The sequence below is a fragment of the Silurus meridionalis genome, chromosome 2 (genome assembly GCF_014805685.1).
Source record: "Silurus meridionalis isolate SWU-2019-XX chromosome 2, ASM1480568v1, whole genome shotgun sequence".
NCBI classification, from domain to species: Eukaryota; Metazoa; Chordata; class Actinopteri; order Siluriformes; family Siluridae; genus Silurus; species Silurus meridionalis.
The window spans coordinates 9,824,529-9,845,972 of NC_060885.1; the positions used below are offsets into that span (position 1 = coordinate 9,824,529).

The 21,444-nt window shown below is 35.0% G+C and overlaps 2 protein-coding genes across 5 annotated transcripts; one reads left to right on the top strand and one right to left on the bottom strand.

Annotated features, from left to right (window-relative positions):
• Positions 1-682: 682 nt before the first annotated feature.
• Positions 683-8,632, top strand: si:dkey-9i23.6. Of its 4 annotated transcripts, none has more exons than XR_006928188.1 (12): positions 683-790; positions 1,053-1,622; positions 1,752-1,834; positions 5,540-6,022; positions 6,119-6,209; positions 6,382-6,557; positions 6,650-6,811; positions 7,015-7,105; positions 7,226-7,413; positions 7,515-7,631; positions 7,769-7,884; positions 7,993-8,632. XR_006928188.1 is itself a non-coding variant. In XM_046869974.1 (9 exons), coding segments are annotated over exons 1-9 (1,017 nt in total). In that variant the 5' UTR covers positions 5,544-5,947; the 3' UTR covers positions 7,994-8,632. The 4 variants fall into 4 exon arrangements, 2 of the variants coding, with proteins under 2 accessions (XP_046725930.1, XP_046725939.1); XR_006928187.1 differs by having other exon boundaries at positions 7,794-7,884; XM_046869974.1 differs by lacking the exons at positions 683-790; positions 1,053-1,622; positions 1,752-1,834 and having other exon boundaries at positions 5,544-6,022.
• A 142-nt stretch (positions 8,633-8,774) lies between these two features.
• On the bottom strand, positions 8,775-18,622 carry p2rx3b (purinergic receptor P2X, ligand-gated ion channel, 3b). Its single transcript, XM_046869943.1, has 12 exons — positions 18,257-18,622; positions 17,523-17,658; positions 17,102-17,173; positions 16,893-16,962; positions 16,711-16,804; positions 16,499-16,576; positions 14,956-15,097; positions 14,674-14,810; positions 14,445-14,538; positions 14,254-14,319; positions 12,590-12,667; positions 8,775-12,496 (listed from the first exon to the last, which is right to left on the bottom strand). The coding sequence occupies exons 1-12, from the start codon at positions 18,376-18,378 to the stop codon at positions 12,356-12,358; spliced, it is 1,230 nt and encodes a 409-aa protein (XP_046725899.1). The 5' UTR covers positions 18,379-18,622; the 3' UTR covers positions 8,775-12,355.
• Positions 18,623-21,444: the final 2,822 nt, after the last annotated feature.

The following is a 21,444-nucleotide window of genomic DNA, read 5'->3' on the forward strand; positions in this document are numbered from 1 at the left end:
TTCCATTTATGCGCTTGTTATTGGGCTATCGATCAACTGCTTCAGGTGTGGCAGGAAGCTAAATAATGTCTCCTAATCTTAAAAAAAAAAAAGATTTTAATCATTTTCATGATTTTATGTTTGCATTCATAAAGACTGCAAGTAAAATTGGCACAAAACCTCTCAGGAGTGCATCCATTTAATTCTAGGACATTTTTAGGTTTTCGCCATACATAATGACCAGAAAATGTCCTTAAATGATCGTAAATGTGTTTATGAGCTTGATTACACCACTGGACTTCACCATATTTGATCATACCTAATGCTACAAAATGCATAAAAACATATGTAGGATTTTGATTACTTTGTGTGCATGAAAGTTATTGTGAGTAACAAAGAGTAAGAAAACATTATTTAATGAGGAAGGAAGCAAACAAGTGCTGTAGTAAATCTATCATCTTCATATTCAGGGTTTGTTTGATCCTGTTCAGGGTCTTGGTGGATGAATTTATAATTCATCATTGCTCTACTCTGCAGCAATGGCACAAATTTACCATGTTACACGTTTTTATAACTCCACACACTGTCATATTTTGGTGTGTAAAAGAATGCCATTTGACAGAAAACCTGTATGGGTGGTTTTGAGAGCAAGGCAAGGTAAGAGGTTAATAGGGTTATGACATTAGAGGCAGTGAAATGGGAGGAGATGAAGCCAAGAAGTCTTGATCGTAAGTCCCTTAAGCCGCAGAAGAGGGAACTGGGAGCAGAAAAAGATTTAGTAAAGCAGGACACCACAGAAACAACAGAAACGGTAAGAATGGGTTTGTTAATTGGGTTTTTTGTTTTAAACAGAAAATTAAATTGCAACACAATACCAGAGCATATATTTACTTTAAAAAGGTTTATTAAATTAAGCAATATACTTTAAAAAACAGTGCATTATAGAGGCATGAGAGATCCAACCTTGTCAAGCCCACATTACTGAACTATAATTTCTAAACCTAAAAACGTACTACACTAGCAACATTAAAGTGGATAAACTTCACTGATTGGTTTTGTGCCTTCACATACAGATGACTGAAGAAAGACAAGCACCCAAGGGCATCTGTCTGCTTCAATCTATGCTGAACAGAATAAAGTCTTCAGAGAAGGTCCAAGATCCTTCTCATGTAACAGCTCAACACTGTAGGCACGGGGTCGACACGAACCAGTGTGATGATGTGCTTATCGCCGAGTTAGACAAACCGGAGAGGAATTTTGCAGAGTCAGATCATTCAGAATGCTCAGTCAAACCTGATTTGGAATATTTCACTTATAGGACAGTTGTTCACGAGTCCAATCCTACTTACACCACTATTTCTCAAAGGGACCCACCGTGTAGTTTGCTTCACAATGTGATAAGAAAAACGTGGCATAATTTACAGCCCAGTGAGGGTCATCCCTTATTGGAAGACGTGAAAGAGAAGCAAGCATCACAAGCTAAATCTGATTTTAGCATTCTGAATAACAGTCCACCTCATGAACTGTTTACTCATGAGCCATCAGGATCCTCCAATTCAGACTCAGAACATGGGTTGGTCAAAGAAACAACTGTAAAAAAAGAACATGATATAATGAAGCAATCTTGCCGGAGTGAAAATACAGTAAGTCGTTGTGTTTATTCAGTTAGTCAACATTCGAACAAAATCTTTAATATGGAAAACTTTAGAAATGCAACAGAAGTGGCTATTCATTTCTATGGCTTCCAATCAAATAAATAAATCATTATCTAGGTTACATCTGTAGAGGAAGCAGGGCCTCCACCCCTCCCTCCTAAACAGAGGAATTTCAACCAGATGCATGTCCAATTACAAAGGCAAGTATCTATATCCATATCTACACACACATTCTGTTCCAAAAACAGAACCTGATACTTAGTCCTGTAAAGGAAATTGAATTATCAAGAACAAAGCACCATAGAGCACAGATCTAGTAACACTCATTGGCAGGCAATTATTAAATATAGCAAATACAATGCACACAGAAGAGAGAGACAGCCAGCCAGGCAAAGAAAGAAAGGGAGAGCGAGAGAGAGAGAGAGAGAGAGAGAGAGAGAGAGAGAGAGAGGGTTGAATATGTACACACAGTGCATTTTACAAAACATTTTTGAAAATCAATCATGTAATTGTTTAATTACATAATAGTAAATTCTCAAATTTACTCTTTGACTATGGTGGAGAGTAACAAAGTAAATGTAATTTGTTACTGTACTTAAGTAGTTTTTGCATATCTGTTCTTTACTAAAGTATTTACATTTGGTGTGACATTTATTCAATTTACGAGACTTTAACTCCACTACATTTCAAAGTCAAATATCGTAGTTTTTACTCAAATACATTTAGCAAAATCAGTCATTCCTTTTTATTTTTGAGTGGATAAAAGCTTAACTAGTCAATCACACAGCAAGCCACCAATCAGGGTTGAGCGCTTGCTGTTTTGAACTTGTTTTGATTGGCGGTTGGAGGTATCTTCTTAGCATTAACATTCAGTTCAGCATCGGTTCAACAGCAAGCAGAACATTTTGAGAGTAATAAATGATGGAAAAACTTCACACTCTAACTCTAACAACAACCATGGCCTTATTTGTGCAATTTTTTTGAAGCAGTAGTGAAGTAGACTCAATCATTTTAATAGATATAAATTAGTGACTTCTTCTTCTTCTTCTTCTTCTTCTTCTTCTTCTTCTTCTTCGGCTTCTCCCATTAGGGGTCGCCACAGCAGACCATCATTCTCCACACCCCCCTGTCCTATACATCTGCCTCTTTCACCTCAATCACCTGCATGTCTTCCCTCACCACATTCATGAACCTCCTCTTTGGCCTTCCTCTTTTCCTCCTTCCTGGCGGCTCCATCTTTAGCAGTCTCCTACCGATATACCCCATGTCCCTCCTCTGCACATGTCCAAACTATCACAATCGAGCCTCCCTCACCTTGCCTCCAAAACATCCTACATGCGTTTCTAATCCTGTCCATCCTCGTCACTCCCAACTAAAACCTCAACATCTTCAGCTCTGCTACCTCCAGCTCCACCTCCTGTCTTTTACTCAATGCCACTGCCTCTAAACCATACAACATCGCAGGTCCACAGTCCTATACACTTTCCCTTTCACTCCTGTAGATGTCCTTCTATCACAAATCACTCTTGTCACTCTTCTCCACCCACTCCACCCTGCCTGCACTCTTTTCTTCACTTCTCTAACACACTCTCCATCACTCTCCATTAACTTCTCCAAATACTCCACCTCTTCTCCCTGCAACCGCACCACTCCACTGCCCTCCCTCTCATTCACACACATGTACTCTGTCTTACTCCTACTGACTTTCATTCCCCTTCTCTCCAGCGCATACCTCCACCTCTCCAGGCTCTCAATATCATCCACAAACATCATAGTCCACCATCCTGTCCATCATCACTGCAAACAGGAAAGGGCTCAGAGCCGATCCTTGATGCAGTCCAACCTCCACCTTAAACCAGTCTGTCGTTTCTACTGCACACTTCACTTCTGTCACACTGTCCTCATACATGTCCTGCACCACCCTCATATACTTCTCTGACACACCTGACTTCCTCATACAATACCACAACTCCTCTCTCGGCACTCTGTTGTATGCTTTCACTAAATCCACAAACACACAATGCAAGATATAAATCAGTGACTAATTAATATAATTATGTAATACATTGGTGTGCAAAGTGTAACATTAGTCTTTTCACATAAACTGAGTTGATTTAGAAAGAGTCTTGTGACAAAAATTATAATAAAAATTATATTCATAATTAATCAGTACTTTGTATACTTAAGTAAACTTGGAGGTAAATACTTTTGCACTTTTACTCAAGTGAAAGTTTAAAGGGAGCACTTTCACTTTTACTGGAGTCATATTTTACCTACTGTATCTCTACTTTTACTCAAGTACATGTTTTGTGTACTTCATCCATTACTGCTTATTGTCAAAAAGCCTGTTTGTATAACACTAGCATTTTTATAATGAATACTCCCAGAGTCACATTTGTTTCCTTCTTTTGTATTTCTTTTGCTGGAAATTCAGTGAAATTTTGCTCTAAACATACATGTACTTTATAATATTCTTATCCAGATGATTGTTATCTGACATAGTCTGTCAACTTTCAAAGCAGTTCATTCATCTGTGTCCAACATTTTCCAACCTGAGAGTGAGGGTAACTTTTTTGTAACACACAAAGTTTTGTCATCTTAGGTATGCCACATTTCTAGTATGGTTACATTTGAACATTTTTATAAAACAGCTGATTCTTTACTGATAAATCTCTTCTGTGATAGGTTTGGATAGCATTTCTAGACTATTTTGTCCAACTTTGGTAAGGGTGGCCCTTTATTATAGGTCTTTGTGTGAGAGCGTGCACTCTGTTTTAAAGTTGTTTTGATTGCCGCTTAGTAGGGGCAGATTTAGGCAGAGGTGACATAGGCATGGGGCATCCACGCAAAAAAAAAAGAAAAATCTATGTTGCTTTTTTAACCATTTATTTGCATGGTTGTGTCAATTATTATATCATGTCATGGTAAATGAATCTGGACAGAACTTGGAGTGTGCACCCACTGCCTGGAGAACTTCCCTCATTCATACACTCAGAAAGAAGAGGCGTTGGGTGACATCACGTCAGTAAGGAGAACTGAATCCAAATTAAAATGGATGACATAAAACCTAACATTAAGTACTTTGTCATAGTACTTTAATACTTAAGTACATTTAAGGGCAAATACCTTTGTACTTTTACTTAATTGAAAGTTTAAAGGGAGCACTTTTACTTTTACTGGAGTCCTATTTTACCTTTTGTATCTCTACTTTTACTTAAATACATGCTTGTGTACTTCGTCCACCACTGTCAAATCGCAACACAGTACCACTGCCAAGCTTTTAAATTGCTGACATTATAATATAAAATAAACAGCCATTCCTTTTAACTCTGACTATTGGTGACACTGGATTCTAGTGACCAGATTAACCATTATGCATATTATGATCAAAATCATGAAATCAGCAGTGCTGTGGTATAGACAAAAAAAAGGTTTTTGTGACTTTAAGATCAACACTATCAAAACATTGCAGAAATGTTATTTTATACTTCCTACATTCCTACGAGCTATCAAATCTTCTGTTAACGCTTATTGTTGTCCGGAAGAAATACCAATGGTTGCTTTAATACTGTGCTGATCAGGTTTATCCTATTTTTTGTTGACTGGAATTGACATTTTAGCTCCAGTGTGTTTGTTGTAAGAAATTTTAGTCTTTTTATTCTTAATTATAATGAATTTTTTTCCTATCATATCATATTTCAAAGTGCTTTTGCTGCCATTTGAGTTTGCGATCGTATCTACTTTGAAAAGCATTACGAAACCTTGATTGAATTTATGTAGTTAACTCAGTTTGTAATACAGGTGGTTTTATAATTTAATGTCCAATGGACCAAACGATTATTTTAGATGACCTTTTACTGAAAACTGTCAAAAATCAAACTCTTATATGTTATGTTTTTATACAGGACTTTCACACTAAACGATTTCAGGCTTGACCTCGAGCCCATCAACTTGCTGGAGGAGGTTTGTACAGGAGATGAATGGGCAAAATTTCTGCCAGTTATAAATCCCTCAGCCCATCCTGATGCCAAAGACGATTCACAAAGAGAGGATTCTCATAATTCGAGTGATGATATCGGACCATGTAATGCAGTCATAAAGCTGGCACTATCAGCAGACAAAGAGCAGTCAGAAATTAGTTCTAGTCTAGTCAGTGTTACTGACAGTCAGATAGACAGCGTAATCCAGACCAGACAAGATACACCTCCTAAAGAGTCACCTTTTTCTGACCTTCCCAAAACACCACCAAAAAGTTTTGCAGTTGCACAAATGCCAGACATACTAGAATATAAAAATTACAGGAAAATTACTTTATGGTAGTATATGTACATGATAAAACTAACCTGACAAAAGTCAAGGACTTGCCACTTGATCTGTCTGTTGTCAAGGTGAGAAACACTGTAAAAATAAGACCAATTATTGTAATATCACAATTAATTAAATATTTAAATACTAACAAACACCTCCACTTATCTTTTACAAAGTCATCAGGAATATTAAACAATTCAGCACTGAAGAGTCGAATTCATCTGAATAATAAAAGAAAACATCAACCATCAGGAAAGAGAATAAGAGGTAAAAACTTTAAATCAGTTAAAAAGCAGAAGTGAAGGGTAAATTAATATGTACAGGTATATCTGTGTGTGTGTGTGTGTGTGTGTGTGTGTGTGTGTGTGTGTGTGTGTGTGTGTGTGTGTGTGTGTCTGGAAGCGGAAAACTTGAATAATGTCTTTTCTGCACATTTTAGGAAACATCAAACTACTCTTTCTTCGCAAACGCAGTGCCCCCACTACAGCATCCACTCAGTCTCCCACTTCTTCACCTGCAGTTGTCTCCTTTCCCTCCTCTAAATTTTATTCTTTACCAGAATCCAACTCCCAGACACAACAAGATTTCCAAACATCTGTAGTTGCTAATAAAAAGGTGAGTACATCATACCGACCTGTCTCTACTGGACAAAGGAGTTTACTTGGACCAGCTGTATCACTGAGTATTGTATTTTTCTTTTTCTTAAGCCACTAGTAACAAATACTGCTTCACTACAAATGATATCAGAAGTGACAGAATCCTACAGCAATGATAATGACTTTGCAGAAAAGACTGTGCTTTCTAAAAATGATCAGCAATCAATCGAGGCAAAGTTGATGGATATGCACCATGATTTCTCTTTTGTCAAGGTAAAGAAGAAGTTTGTATTGTCCCTTTATTAGCATATAAGGTTCCACGGTTTATATGTTAAATGTGAAAAGATTTTGTGTAAGAAATGTGAATGTTATTTTAGGAGTAGGTTTGCACTAAATCTCCAATAATTTGTCATATGCTTTTGATTAGATGATACAAATCCTAACATCAGAAGTATTTCTTCTTCTGTTTTATAAAGTCTTCAAGGTTGCTAGACAATTCTGCTCTGAAGGATCGAATCAATTTGAGCAAAAAAAGAAAACATCGACCCCCAGGGGAAAGAAAAGATGGTGAGAAAATGAGTTTAGAACAACTAATAATAAAAAAGCAGTCAGGTGGAGTGGCGTGAATTATTAAAATGAATTAATAAAAATAAATAAATCTAGTATATTTTTTTTTATATTTTTTAGAAAATACCAAAGAAAAGTTTCTCATAAAACATGTTTGCCAACCAAGTGCCTCAAAGTCCCATCAGACTCGCCCTTCCTCACATGCTTCTGTCTTCAGCTTCTCTGCATTTTATAATATACCATGCTCAAAATCCAAGGATTTTCAGACACATGAAGATTCCCAAACAACTGTACTTGGTAAAGAGAAGGTGAGAACATCCAGACCTTATCAGTCTGTCTGTACTGATCAAATTAGCTCAACTGGACCAGCTGCAGCACTCACATAAAAAATCATATACTCTTTCCTAAGACGTTAGTAAGAAATGCTGCAGCACTGTCAACAATATTGGAAGTACCAGAATCTTCCAGCAATGATAATGACAAGGCACAGCTGAGGGATGTGCCCTATGATTTCTCTCTTGTCAAGGTAAGGAAAAAGTCATGTGTGTATGACATGCATAAATGAGTATAGGTTTATGACTATACTAAATACATACTAAATAATCATATGCTTTTTAAAATTCCAAATGATAATAATGCAGTTTAGAATAAAAATTATTATAGGTATTTCTTCCTCTCTTTTACAAAGTCATCAGAGCTGCTAGACGACTCTGCTCTGAAGTATCGAATCAGTTTAGCCAAAAAAAGAAAACATTGACCACCAGGAAAAAAAAAAGATGGTAAGAAAATTAGTTCAGGACATTAAATAAAACAGTGGTGTAAAGTGACAAAACATTAAAATATGGAATTTAATGAATCAAATACATTGTTTCCTCTTGGCATTTCAGAAAATACCAAAAAGAAGTTCCCCATTAAACTTCTCCGCCAATGGAGTGCCTAAGAGTCTCACCAGTTCCGCCCTTCTTCACACACATCTGTCTTCACCTCCTCTGCATTTTATAATATACCAATGTCTTATAATTCCAATGATTCCAAAAGCACACCAGTTCCTGCTAACGAGAAGTTCAGTATATCTTAGATCTGATCAATCTGGCAAACTGGCTATGAAGAAAATAATTTTTCCCTAATTTATAATGAATTTAATTAATACATAAAAAAAATATCAACTGATCAAAAATAATAAACTTACCTTGTATTTGTTCTGCTCCTGCCTCTGCAGCAAAAGACAAAAGACAAATTCTTGAAACCAAAGCTTTGGAAGATAAAAAGCTCATTTGTGTCCGGGTAATGTAACAGGAACCACGGTCAAGCAGTGTACATGTAACCTAGTCTACATGTGACCTGGAAAAGAACTAAATCCATCACTCGTATAAATATACATACTGTATTAAACTTTTCTTATAAGCTGCTTACTTATAAGCTGAATTAGTAAAATACCTTGGCTGAAATAAAATGTACAATGTTCCCAAATGTATTTATTCAGCTAAGTTGAATTCACTGTATTAGGTTTTTTGATCCTTTTGTACAGGAGCAATTAAAAAACAAGTAATTTCCTTCGCCAGAATCACTTCTAATAATTTTATTCTGCCTTAAGTCTCTTTAACATGACTCAGATGTGACAAAATATGTGATGTTTGCTGAGGAAGACAGCTTCAAGAAACCGTTTGCGTTATGTTAACATCCATTTTATTAGTATAGCACTTTTAATGACAGACATTGTCACAAAGCATCTTTACAGAAATCCTGGTGTACAGAAGTAGATGAGCAAAATAGATGTGACAGTGACAAGGCAATATTCCTGAGACTTCATGAGGAAGTAACCTAGAGAGGAACCAGACTCGAAAAAAGAACCCAATCTTTTTTGGGTGACATCCGATAGTGGGTTAACAATCGCATACAGTTGTAGAAGAGTTATCTACACTTCTTCATTTTTAACATAACATTGTCAGAAACCACATGGAGATATAAGCTGGTTTCAAGAAAGTGGTTTAGGCATGCATGTTGCACAGCCCTAAACTATCTTAGTGATCAAATACTTTCATTGTAAATAGGCCAAGCTGTATTTTTATGTTCAATAAAAGACAGACATTTGCTTAATAATATCAGATTGCTGTAATAAGAATAAACTAAGGGGACTTATTATAAACTCATATATTATGTGTTCTTTTTTGTGGTATACCTAATTATTCTTGATCACATTTAATATTATTTCAATGCATGACTGGAAAAAGACAACTTTTTGGTTGTTGGCTTTTGTCCATTGGATTGGTTCCAAAGATTATAATAATAATAAAAATATATAATTTACTGGACAGGTACCCATGCATTCTTATGTACAGTACACCATTTCTGATCTCAGTCACTTTCTCACAGTTTCTCACTGAGATTAAAAAGCATTTGAATTGCAAATGCTAAAATCCACATCTTATTAAAAAAAAAAAACTCCAGTCCTAAAAATGACAAAACATGAATAAACAATGGTACTTCTGCATGCTACCAAGATGGTCAACATTACATAGTAAAATTATAAATACAGCTACAAAAATCTTATGTCAAAATGGATCCATTTCAGTCAATCATCACTCCTTAGGCAGAACAAAAGAGTCATTTATCATCACTCTGATAAGAGATGCAGAGACATATCAGCAACACATCTGGGAAACTATTAGTAGACTGGGTTTTTAATAGGCATCATAATTCGTGGTTTTCTTTCCAGTTGTAAAACACTTTACCAGTAATGGACCTCTCTTGTGTAATAGTTGGTATGGAAACAATAAAAAAAAAACTAACTAAATTTTTGGGACCCATATAATGAATGATATGTAAATCAGCAATCATTTGAGATATCTGGTTTCACTTCCTGCAGCCCCAGAATTACCCTGCGCAGCTGACAAGGAGGGAATGTCAGTTAAGCAACCTCTCTGTATAACTTTGGTGAGCAGAAAACCATCTAAAAATGTGGATGAGCTGCATGAGTACCATATGAGGCTTCAATCCTGTCAGTCTTAAATAGAATCTTGAGGCTATAGTCAGCACAGGTTTACTAACACTAGTCCGTTTTTCATTGGCAAAAAGACAAGATAATGTTTTTACAATCGGCATCGGTCTAGTATCTCTAAGCTTAATGTATGTTCACTGTAGCCTTAGACTCCTTCTTGGCTGACAGTAGTGCGTTCCTACCGTTTCAGCCCAGCCGGCTCAAGGATCGAAGTACATTCTTAAATGGATTAATTAAGTAAACATACACTTCCTATCACCTTGACCCAGTCCACTTGAGCCATTCCTCTCTGTACTCTTTCATCAGCAGACCTTTCCAACCTCAAAACCACCATTCTGTATAAACTCCCGAGGCTGTTGTGCCTGAAATATGGAACCATATGCACATATTTTTCAAAAGTTTAATATAAGGAAACATTTACACATATATTAGTGCATGTATTTATGAAATTTGATTGCACTGAATTAATTGTGTTGCTTTGAAATTAGATATTTATCAAATAAGTTATTATTAGTCAGATTACACATACTATAGATTACACAAGTGGCTGATCACATGTACTAAAACATCCAACATTTAAACAACTGTCTTATTGCAAGTTGGACTAACAGCATTGTATTTGTAATTTTAAAGTACTTTTCAGGAGTCAAGTCTCTAAGTACCCCCTTTTAAACATCTCTGTTTTTATTCAAAAATCTCAAAATCAATCAACATCTTAGAAAATATAATGAGAAAAAAAATGAATAGTGAAGTTCCACTTACCGGCCCATGTTTTTTATTTTTTTTAAGAAATAAAAAAACCTTACAAGGTGAAGCCAACACACTTCTTTAAGAAACTGAGCTACAATGATGTTCTTTTTCTCAAATAAATGTTTCCCAATGCTTTCAATCTCTAAAATTTGACCATTTTATGTAACAGATGATGTAACACATGCAATAGAAATAAGCTATCTAAGTGAAAGTAAAAATAATGAATTCAGAATCAATAATGTATAAGTTAATTCACTTTCATTAATAACTCGTAAAAGCTTAAACCCTGTCATCAAATATTATTTACGATTTGTATTACTGCGATGCTTTCTATTACTAAATTGCTAAATAGTGGTACTACTTGTGGATATTCAAATGTACTTCTAATCACAGTGCTACTTTATGCTTTAAGTTACTTTGGTCTTCTATTGCTATAGGCCTGAAAATGACCATGCAGATATTACAACTTGCACTGAAGCATTTATATACAAGGTGTCCTAAAGGTAATAGGGCAGTTACCAAAAAAATTGCAGTCACAGCAAATCCATTATTGTGATATATATATTATTGTGAATGGATTTAAAAAATAAACTATTAATTTATCTAATAAAATAATAAATCTAATAATCTACTTTATCTATTTAGCATTTTTGGAAGTGGTGAGGAAAAAACTGTATATGGCTTTAATGTAGGTGATAAGAGAAACAAAACAACTTTTTTTAATGGATTTTTCATTCAATGTATATCAAGCCTTAAAGTTAACTGTAGTATAAGAGGAATAACACACTTTAAGTCATGTTGTTTTGAAAAATGATCATCACACCAATCATTGCTGAGTATTTTCCCATTATAAATTCAAACCCTGGTGTGTTTTCTTCCTTACTAATTGTTATATTAATATATTGTTATAATCCTTACTATTGTTATTATTATACAACATATGAATAGCTTTTTAAGGGTTGGTTTAAATATATTTTTGAACGTTCAGGTTTAGTTAGTCTTTATCGTTATTACTGTAAAACAACGCTAATTTCAACATCTAATCTACAGAAAAGTATTTGCAGAAAACTTTTATTCATGTCTTCATATATTTTACACATACTGAACAGACAAATATTTAGACACCCATGATACATTATTTCTCATGATCTTTAAAACTTTTTGAATTAGGACTGTAAGAAAGAGTGTAAGATACAGTGATTTTAATTTGTTTAACAGTCTTTAGTTATAATTGCATTTACACTGTGTATACTGTGTACTCTGCTGTAAAGCTTAAATGAATCGTCATGTATATTAAATTGTTGATCGTTATGGTAGATTATTGACAGTTTTTCTTCTTGAACGCAAAATCTGTGCTTTATGACTAATAGGACACCGTGTATATTAAAATCAGTACCAGAATGTGATACCTTACTGCTATTTACAGTGCATTTTCATATTAAGCTACAAGTAAAAGTGTGCAGGGTATTTAACTGTTAATAGAAGCAGTTCAGAAAATGGTGTTAACCATACTGGCCAATGGAAAAAGCCCCTGAGTCATTAGAGAACTTGTCTTCAGGTCTGACTGACAGCTGGCTGTGATCTCTGGTCCGGTACATGCTACTGCTATAGGAGGGTGATTTTTCAAGTTGTGCATCTGACACCTAGAGCAAAACAAATAAACCAGAAGCTGCTGCATTTGTTGTTATTTAAACAAAAGAAACAAAAAGTAATCATTCTCTAATAAATTGACATACCTCTTCAAATTTTCTTGCCTTGTACTGATCAGCTCCTTTCAAGAAATTTAGGAGGATTATATCACAAAGAACGGCCCCCTAAAAACAACACATAATTTAAAAGCACATTAATTCAAAACAAGTAAAAAAAATATACAAACACTTTCCATAGCATAAAATAACACTGTCCTTAAAAGGTTAAAAGTTCATTTACATTGGGAGCACACACTTGTTTTAAAAAATGATTGAAAGCAATAAATGCAGAATTACTTTTTCTGGTAAATCTGGGATTGATGCTGGTTAGTTAAAGTTCTGTAACTGCCCTTAAGTTTGCTAATGAAAGCCTTTAGATGTACATAAATTAACAGTATGCTTTCTTCTCTATTCTTCTCATTTTAAAAGCATTGCCCTCTTCTGGGCTTAATATCACCTGTAAACTGCTTTTAATAAATTAGAACTCATAAATACTAATACATTTGTAGGTCCAGATGTTTAAAAGGGAACTACTGTTCCCCATGCTTGCTCCCAGATTTTTCAGAGTTTAAATCCCTGGTGATCTTTTTCCCATTTGGCCATATATATATATAGTAAATTCTATAAACCCCAACGGTCAAAAAAGGGAATTCTGTTTAACATATTGTCTTAAATTTGTGTTTAGAGATGGATTATATAACTTCTGAACACCCTTATTTTGAGTGATTTGTGATAGAAGGGTATCTGCAAGAGTGAAAGAGAAACTGTGGTGAGACCTGCTGTGTTGTATGTTTTAGAGACAGTGAGTAAAAGACAGGAGGTGAAGCTGGAGGTAGCAGAGCTGAAGATGTTAAGATTTTCATTAGGAGTGACGAGGATGGACAGGATTAAAAAAAGGTTTTTTAGAGGGATCGCGCATGTAGGATGTTTTGGAGACAAGGTGTGGGAGGCGAGATTAAGATGGTTTGGACATGTGCAGAGGAGGGACATGGTGTATATTGGTAGGAGAATGCTGAGGATGGAGCTGCCAGGAAGGAGGAAAAGAGGAAGGCTAAAGAGGAGGTTCATGGATGTGGTAAAGGAAGACATGCAGGTAGTTGGTTTGAAAGAGGCATATGTAGAGAACAGGGTAGCATGGAGACGGCTGATCCGCTGTGGCGACCCCTTACGGGAGCAGCGGAAAGAAAAGGAAGAATGAAGTGTTTTTATACTCCTTGCAATGGAAACGCATGAAAACTAGGCATTTTTATGAACCACAGAAGCAAGCAATAAAATTCCCCTGCCAGAAAAGTTGAAGGTAAAAGGGACATTCTTAGCACATGTATGGGATGGCAGATCCAGAGATTTATATTTCACTGGTGTTAATATTCTGCTGGTGAGTAAAAATGTAGATCAGTTTTTTCTTATCCATTTTAAAGGCTGTTTAGTATATACTGCAATCATGGCTTGCAAGCAATGTTACAGGAATATATTCAGATCCACCATGACCCTAATCACGATAAGCGAGCCTGATGAAATGAATGTTCTTCTTACAGCATATTAGGAAACACATACTCTCTACAAAATGCAGGATAAAAGTCTAATAGTTCACAAATTGTATCTAACAACATGCGGTTGACTATTAACATATAATTATAATCAAAATTTAATAATAGCTGATTTGATTAAACTGTACACATGAACTCAATATATTTAAAAGAACACAAACTTACCACACCCACAGACGTGAAGGCAGCCACCATATTGATTAGAGTAGGGATCATATTAAATTTCCCTGCCTGCAAAAATGGCAGAAAATTGTGTGAACAGAAGGCTTATTCGCACTTACACACGCATATACATATACACATATTCAGACAGACTTTATTTATGGAAACATTGAACCAATTTCTTGGAAACTCACATCTCCATTGACCATCACATCAAATCGGATCGCGACTGCCTTCAGCAGAGTGCGGTACTCTGTCCCATTCTCCATCTTAAAGTACTTTGCGAACCTTAAAGCAAAATTATGCATATGAGCTTCAAGTGTTATCATTTGACAAACTGTTTTACTGAGACCTGACTGTTTCATGTACAAGTAAGTATTATTTAGGAAAGAAACTAAAAGTGCATTCCTAGTTTGTACCTACCTAAAGTTGTACCCTGGAGATACACTAGATTTCTCAGACATGGCATCCAGTCGAGTAAAGGAGTATGCAGGCTTACAGTCATCCTCTGATTTATCCAGATCACACACCCAGGCTATCTTTATGCCTATTACTCCACCCTGAGAGGTAGGTAAAGGAAGGAAGGAAGGAAAGAAAGAAAAATAATAAAGGAAGAAAAAAAAAGAAAGAAAACAACAGTTAGACGAGCAATTTGTACTTTGTTTTTATTAGAATTAATTCAATTACAAGAGAATGCAGACTCACTTTATTAGCCAGCGTTGTAAAGTTCTGATGGCTATACCGGATTACATCTCCCACTCTGAATATGGGGCAGTAACTGTTTTGTTCAAAGTCAAATTTGCACTTCTTTATATAACTGCTTTTGATGTTGGGTAAGAAGTTTCCTCTGTGTTAGAAAGAGAGTGATGATATGAGACACTGCAGGCCAGTGTGTGCAACCGAAACATCTGTTAGAGTATGTGTATATGAAAAGGGTTGGATTTTATTGTATCTATTTAGATTTTTACTACGATTACACTACTACTACCACTGCTAAGACTACTACTTGAAACCACACCTACTACTACTACTACTACCACTACTACTACTACTACTACTACTACCACTGCTAAGACTACTACTTAATACCACCACTACTACCACCACTGCTACTACTACTACAACCACTACTACTACTGCTTTTGCTACTACTACAACCACTACCACTACTACCACTACCAATGCTAAGACTACTACTTGATACCATCTCTACTACCACTACTACTACTACTTAATAACACCACCACCACCACTACTACTACTACAACGACTACTACTTTTGCTACTACTACAACTACTACTACAACTACTACTACTTTTACTACTACTACAACCACTACCAATGCTAAGACTACTACTTAATACCAACTCAACTACTACTACAACTACTACTACTTTGCCGCCACTACAACCACTACCACTACTACTACTACCACTGCTAAGACTACTACTTAATACCACACCTACTACTACTATTACAACTACTACTATTTTGCTACTACTACAACCACTACCACTACTACCAATGCTAAGACTACTAATTAATACCACCTCTACTTCTACTTCCACTGCTAAGACTACTAAATAATACCACCACTACTACTACTACTATTATTACTACCACTACTACTACTACTTAATACCACCACTACTACTACTACTACTAATATCACTGCTAAGACTACTACTTAATACCACCACCACTACTACTACTACTATGACTTCTACTACTACCACTGTTGAGACTACTACTATTTTTCCTTCTACTACCACCATTACAACTATATATATGCTATTAACACCACTATTACAGCAACCGCTAGTACTTCTATTCCTACCACTACTACTATTACTACCGTAAGTACTGCAATGGTTACTACTACTACACCTCCTACTACTATTATCACTACTAGCGTCATTAATACTGTGGCACTATTACCTTCACCACTACTCTTAACACTATTACCACTACCAATAATCTACTACTATTTCCACTAATAACATCACCACTACTCTACCACTATTACCACTACTACTATCACCACTATTACCAGTATTATCATCACTACTCTACCACTATTAGCACTATTACCTTCACCACTACTCTACCACTATTACAACTACTAACATCACCATTACTTATTAACTGCTACTAATGCTACTACCAATGATAACGATGATAATAATAATAATAATAATAATAATAATAATAATAAAATAATAATAATAATATTAATTGAGTCCTCACTTTGTGAAGTTGAAGCGGGGAAAGCGAATGCTATTTTTAATAAATATGGTGAAGTTCTCAACCTCCATCATAGGTGTTCTAAAAAACAGTAGATCCATTGTATTTATACAAACTGAACAATGAACACATCCATTGAAATACAATGCATTAGAAAACAACATTCAGTGTACTAGACAAAATCCACACATACTCAACATACTAAACATACTCACATTGGAACATCATCAATCTCTGCAGGACACCATCCTCTTATCTGACAGGTTTTTGCAGAACCTATGTAGTTCACACACTTTCCTGTCAACAAACCTGACAGACGATGTTGTCAGTACATACAGTACACATTCAAACACTTGGAAATGTTAAGTGTGAGTGGTACAGAATTAATACATCTTACCATTTGAGCCTGGCTTTGACATTAAGTTTGTGCAGTTGTCATCATGTTCACATTTAAATTTTCCCTCACTCTAAAACAGACACATGCAAATAAAGAGAGAATTATGTCGTTGTTGCATTGCTTTTCATTCTTACAAACATCCAGAGACTGAGGTACATTGTGATGATGCTGATAATAAGCTGTAGCGATGATATAGTTGCTTTACTTACTTCAGGACACAAACCCTGCACCTGGTTCTCTGTTATGATGAGTTTAGTAATGATGCAGAATACTGAAGCTCCCTAAAGAATAAACACACACACACACACACACACACACACACACACACACACACACACACACACACACACGAATATCTCACTGTACATAGAGTACTAGGGGCTAAAAACAGGACAAGGGTTTCACTTCACAAAATACAAGAACAGCTTTTAACATTTAACTTCTCTTTAATCAAATATGTAAAAAAAAAAAAAAAAAAAAAAAGGCCAGGCTTTTTAAACCATTGTATTATTGTATTAGTCTTCAACACAAATAATGTAATTATAGAGAACACATGCCAAATGAATGAAATTAAACTTTTTTTTTTACCCCTGTGCACTGGGTAAAACAGGCTTAATTGGCTAAACAGACCTGTGAAGGTGTGACAAAGTCAGCAACATCCATGGTTTTATTGTGGTGTTCTCCAAATCCTTTAACTTTTGTCATCACAGATGATTCGATAGCAGTGTCTCTCTCCTGATAGGCCTTTTCATATAAAAATACCCAACTGTCAGAATGACAAAGAAAAAGAATAGCAAAAGATCAAGAGAAATAGAGAGAGACATAGACAAAGAGACACAGAGAGAGAGAGAGAGAGAGAGAGAGAGAGAGAGAGAGAGAGAGAGAGATGGGAAGTGTGAAAAAAAAGACTGCATTAATTCATATCCATCTTAAGATATGTGCACTTTCTATTAAGCCACACAATACTGTATGGTCTAGGTGTAAAGACTTTTTTTTACATAGTAAAATAGTACACATATTTGGAAGCTTTTAATGTATTTTCTGACTTTTTGATTAACAATATTATCTAGTTATAAAATTAAGTATGGGGGACATTAGTAGTGCAGTGCCCACACACACTTTTCTTTTCTTTTTTTTTTAGCTTCAACCATATTTCATATTAATCTGTTTTAATCTCAAAAATCTATTTGTTTTACTTGTGTTCTGACCCATAAACAGAAAAAATAGGCAAATTAAACAATGTTACTCTCACATTAATACCTGACACTGTGAATTAATTTACAAACACTCCTAAATTACTTTTTAATCTCTAAAAAAAATGTATTTTACTTCCTAATAATGAAATTACTTTTAAGCAGCCTTACCCAACAAAGTAAGATATTATGAGCAGCTGTACAAGTCGATTTATGATGCCGATGGTCCAGCTCTTTACCACCACAGACTTTGTCGTCTCGTAAGTGAAGAAATCTGTTATAAAACCCCACATCTTTCAACACCACTGTAAAAAATAGTACACTATACAGTTGTATACACAGTGTCTTTCCTTTCAAAAACAAAAAATCAAAAAGGTGAAATCCAGTTCTTTGAGATTTAAGTCCAAGTCATGAAACTTTCAACCAAGAAACAATAACATTTTACAACAGAAAAAAACTTTTCTAGTCTTTCAAGACAGAAACAGGATTAAGACAAAGAGCTGTTTGTGTGTTGCGAGTCATCTTTTAGTGTGCTGCAGAACCTCCCTCCCTCCAGCACTTTCTTTATAGTCCCCTCCTCTTTTCTCGAAATTACATAACATCCCAAATTGGACAAGAATGAATCAATAATCAGTAAGTGGCCTAATAGCACACAATTGTCTATTAAGTGGCAACATGTTTGATAGCTTAAGCAGGTGCTTGTTATATAAATTAAAACAAGTGTATTAGTAACTATTAAACAATAGGTTTATTTTTTAATGGTTTTAATAATAAAATAATAGAAGAATTATGCAATTTCCATAAATAATGATTTGCCCTATTCCAGAAGACAAATAGAACAACAATTCTGAAATAAACTTAATTTGTTTTTGATTATCATTTCAAATGTTTCTTGCTGAAATTAACTACAGCTAATCTAATGATTTCTATAATCTGGAAAAGTTAATCATCCAAAAGAAAAAAAAAGTCACTTCAGATTAGATTTCCCAATAATGTGTATAACAAAACATCAAGAACTCCTCAATTCAATGCTCTGGTGCACTTATACTAAGTGTCCCCTACATTAACAAGTTTATCAGGCAAATATAATATTTTGAAAATCACTTATAGATAGATATTTATACAACAGTACATTAGAATCCTCTAATTCTATTGATGTTGATTAGTTTTCTATAAGAGAATCTCAGATAATAGTGAATGGTATAGTTTAAGTAACAGGAAAAATACTCATTTAGACTTATTTAGATTGTAATGTCCACTGTACAAGTTAGTTTAGAAATGATAACATGTCTAAATGAGTATTTCACCTGTTACTTAACTATAGCATTCACTATTATCTGAGATTGGAAAACAGTAGATAATTATTTAGCAGTGAAAGAGATCCCTGCCCATGAAAAGTTTGAGAACCAAACTTTACAGTGGTGTTCCCTAAAATGACAATCTATAATTTATAATAATCCACTAATTAATAATTGATGTTCAAGATTTCACGCATTAAATTCAGTGACAATATCATACGATATAATTCTTCAGTCAGTACAGGTCAATAAATAATCATTGGCATCTCAGCCACTCCTCAACATAGTCAGCATTTCAGTAGTGAAAATAACCAAATAACCATACAGACATTTTTTTGCACTCTATCCCATTCAAATATTTCATAGAAACTCGTACCCAAGGCATTTTCAAATTACCACACACATAAAAGGATAGATCACATAACAGCCAGAATACATTAAACACACACGATAAGCATGATGGTCATCGTTTAACATGGCCATAAAGAATCAGAAGAGTGACCATTAAGCTTGTGGCTTTGTCTTAATGCAGGAGGTTCAACGGTGCTCGTCCCCTACCCCCCACCATGATTTACTTTTTCTCTCTTAAAAAATGTGTATATATCTCAAAAGCAAAAACCTGACAAAGCACCAGGTTCCAAGAAAAGCAGGGACACTAACAGTATAGGCAGGTCATGTAGAGATCATGATTGCGGTCATTCAAAATGCAATGCTGAGTGCTGCACATCTTGATTTGATTCTCTTGAAACAAGAGCTTTAAAAGAGATAGAGCAAGAGAGAAAGAAGAGAGAGAGAGAGAGAGAGAGAGAGAGAGAGAGATGCAGAGGTAATAAAAGTGTGAGGGGTGGGTTGAGAAAATGCACTTGACTCAATACAAATTGATGAATAAGATTGCAGTAAATTTAATAAGGAGTAAAGTGGTTTGAGAGAGCAAGTGCTGGGAGAAAAATGGACAGAAAAGAAGGAGGTGGAAGAGAAATGTGGGATTTGTGGACAAAAGATATGAGAGGACCCGAATGATCTGTCACAACATTTGAAACCTGCAGTAAATACTTCAGCAATGTGTATGTGACCTTACACTCATACGGATGACAATAGAAAATAAAATCTTTCAATTTAAGGTCTCTGTAAAAATGTTTTTCTCTTTGTCTGTTCTAATGCTGTGAAACATCTGAGACAGTTTGCCAGTGCCCACAGTCTTTTACCCATTGGCACATCATAATGTGTAAAATGTGTAAAAATGTTTAACAAATAAAGGTAGAAAAAAACTTTTGTGTTTTGTGGCATAATTTCACAAAAGACCAAATAAAAAAAATATGGAGAAGTTTATTTTAATGCCTGCCTCTGTCTTTCTTTCATTCTAATGACCTTTAAAGCTGCCTTTTCTCTGTGTGAATGAGAGAGAGAGAGAGAGAGAGAGAGAGCTGGAAAGTCAGTAGGTGAGACCTTGTTTATACTGTACCTTAAATCTGTACCTGAATCTTTAATTCAATATAACAAATCACTTTTTAGAAAATACAGTTAATACAAAAGCTGTTGTACAAAAATATACAATAATTTTAAAATTTTCAATTAATTTTCATAATTGAGAATATGATAAAGAAACATCTATTCATGAATTCCAAGTATAATTTAAAGTAAAGCTAAAGCTGAACAGTACATTGTAGATTGTCTGCCCTCATACAACAGGGCCCAAACATCTAAGAGCATTATTGATGTTTCTATTGTTCTTTTTCTTTTCTTTTTTTATTTAATACTTTTTTTTTTTAAATCTGCGAAGCCCTAAGTTATTTATTTGAAAAAAATACAGATCTTTTAATATGGAAGGTACTTAAAGTGAACAAAAACATAAACAAGCTCCCTTGATCAGTGACGATGTTGCTCATTGAATAGTTTACAACATTACGTATCAGCATAAAGGTGGATATTGGTGGTATAGCAGTAATAAGCAGTTTCTGTGGTGTGAGGACAGAGACCCTGAGACCTTACAGAGAGGATGATTCGAAATGGAGTGATCAGACAGAGTTAATGCGCACTAATGTGTGTGTATGTTTGAGTGTA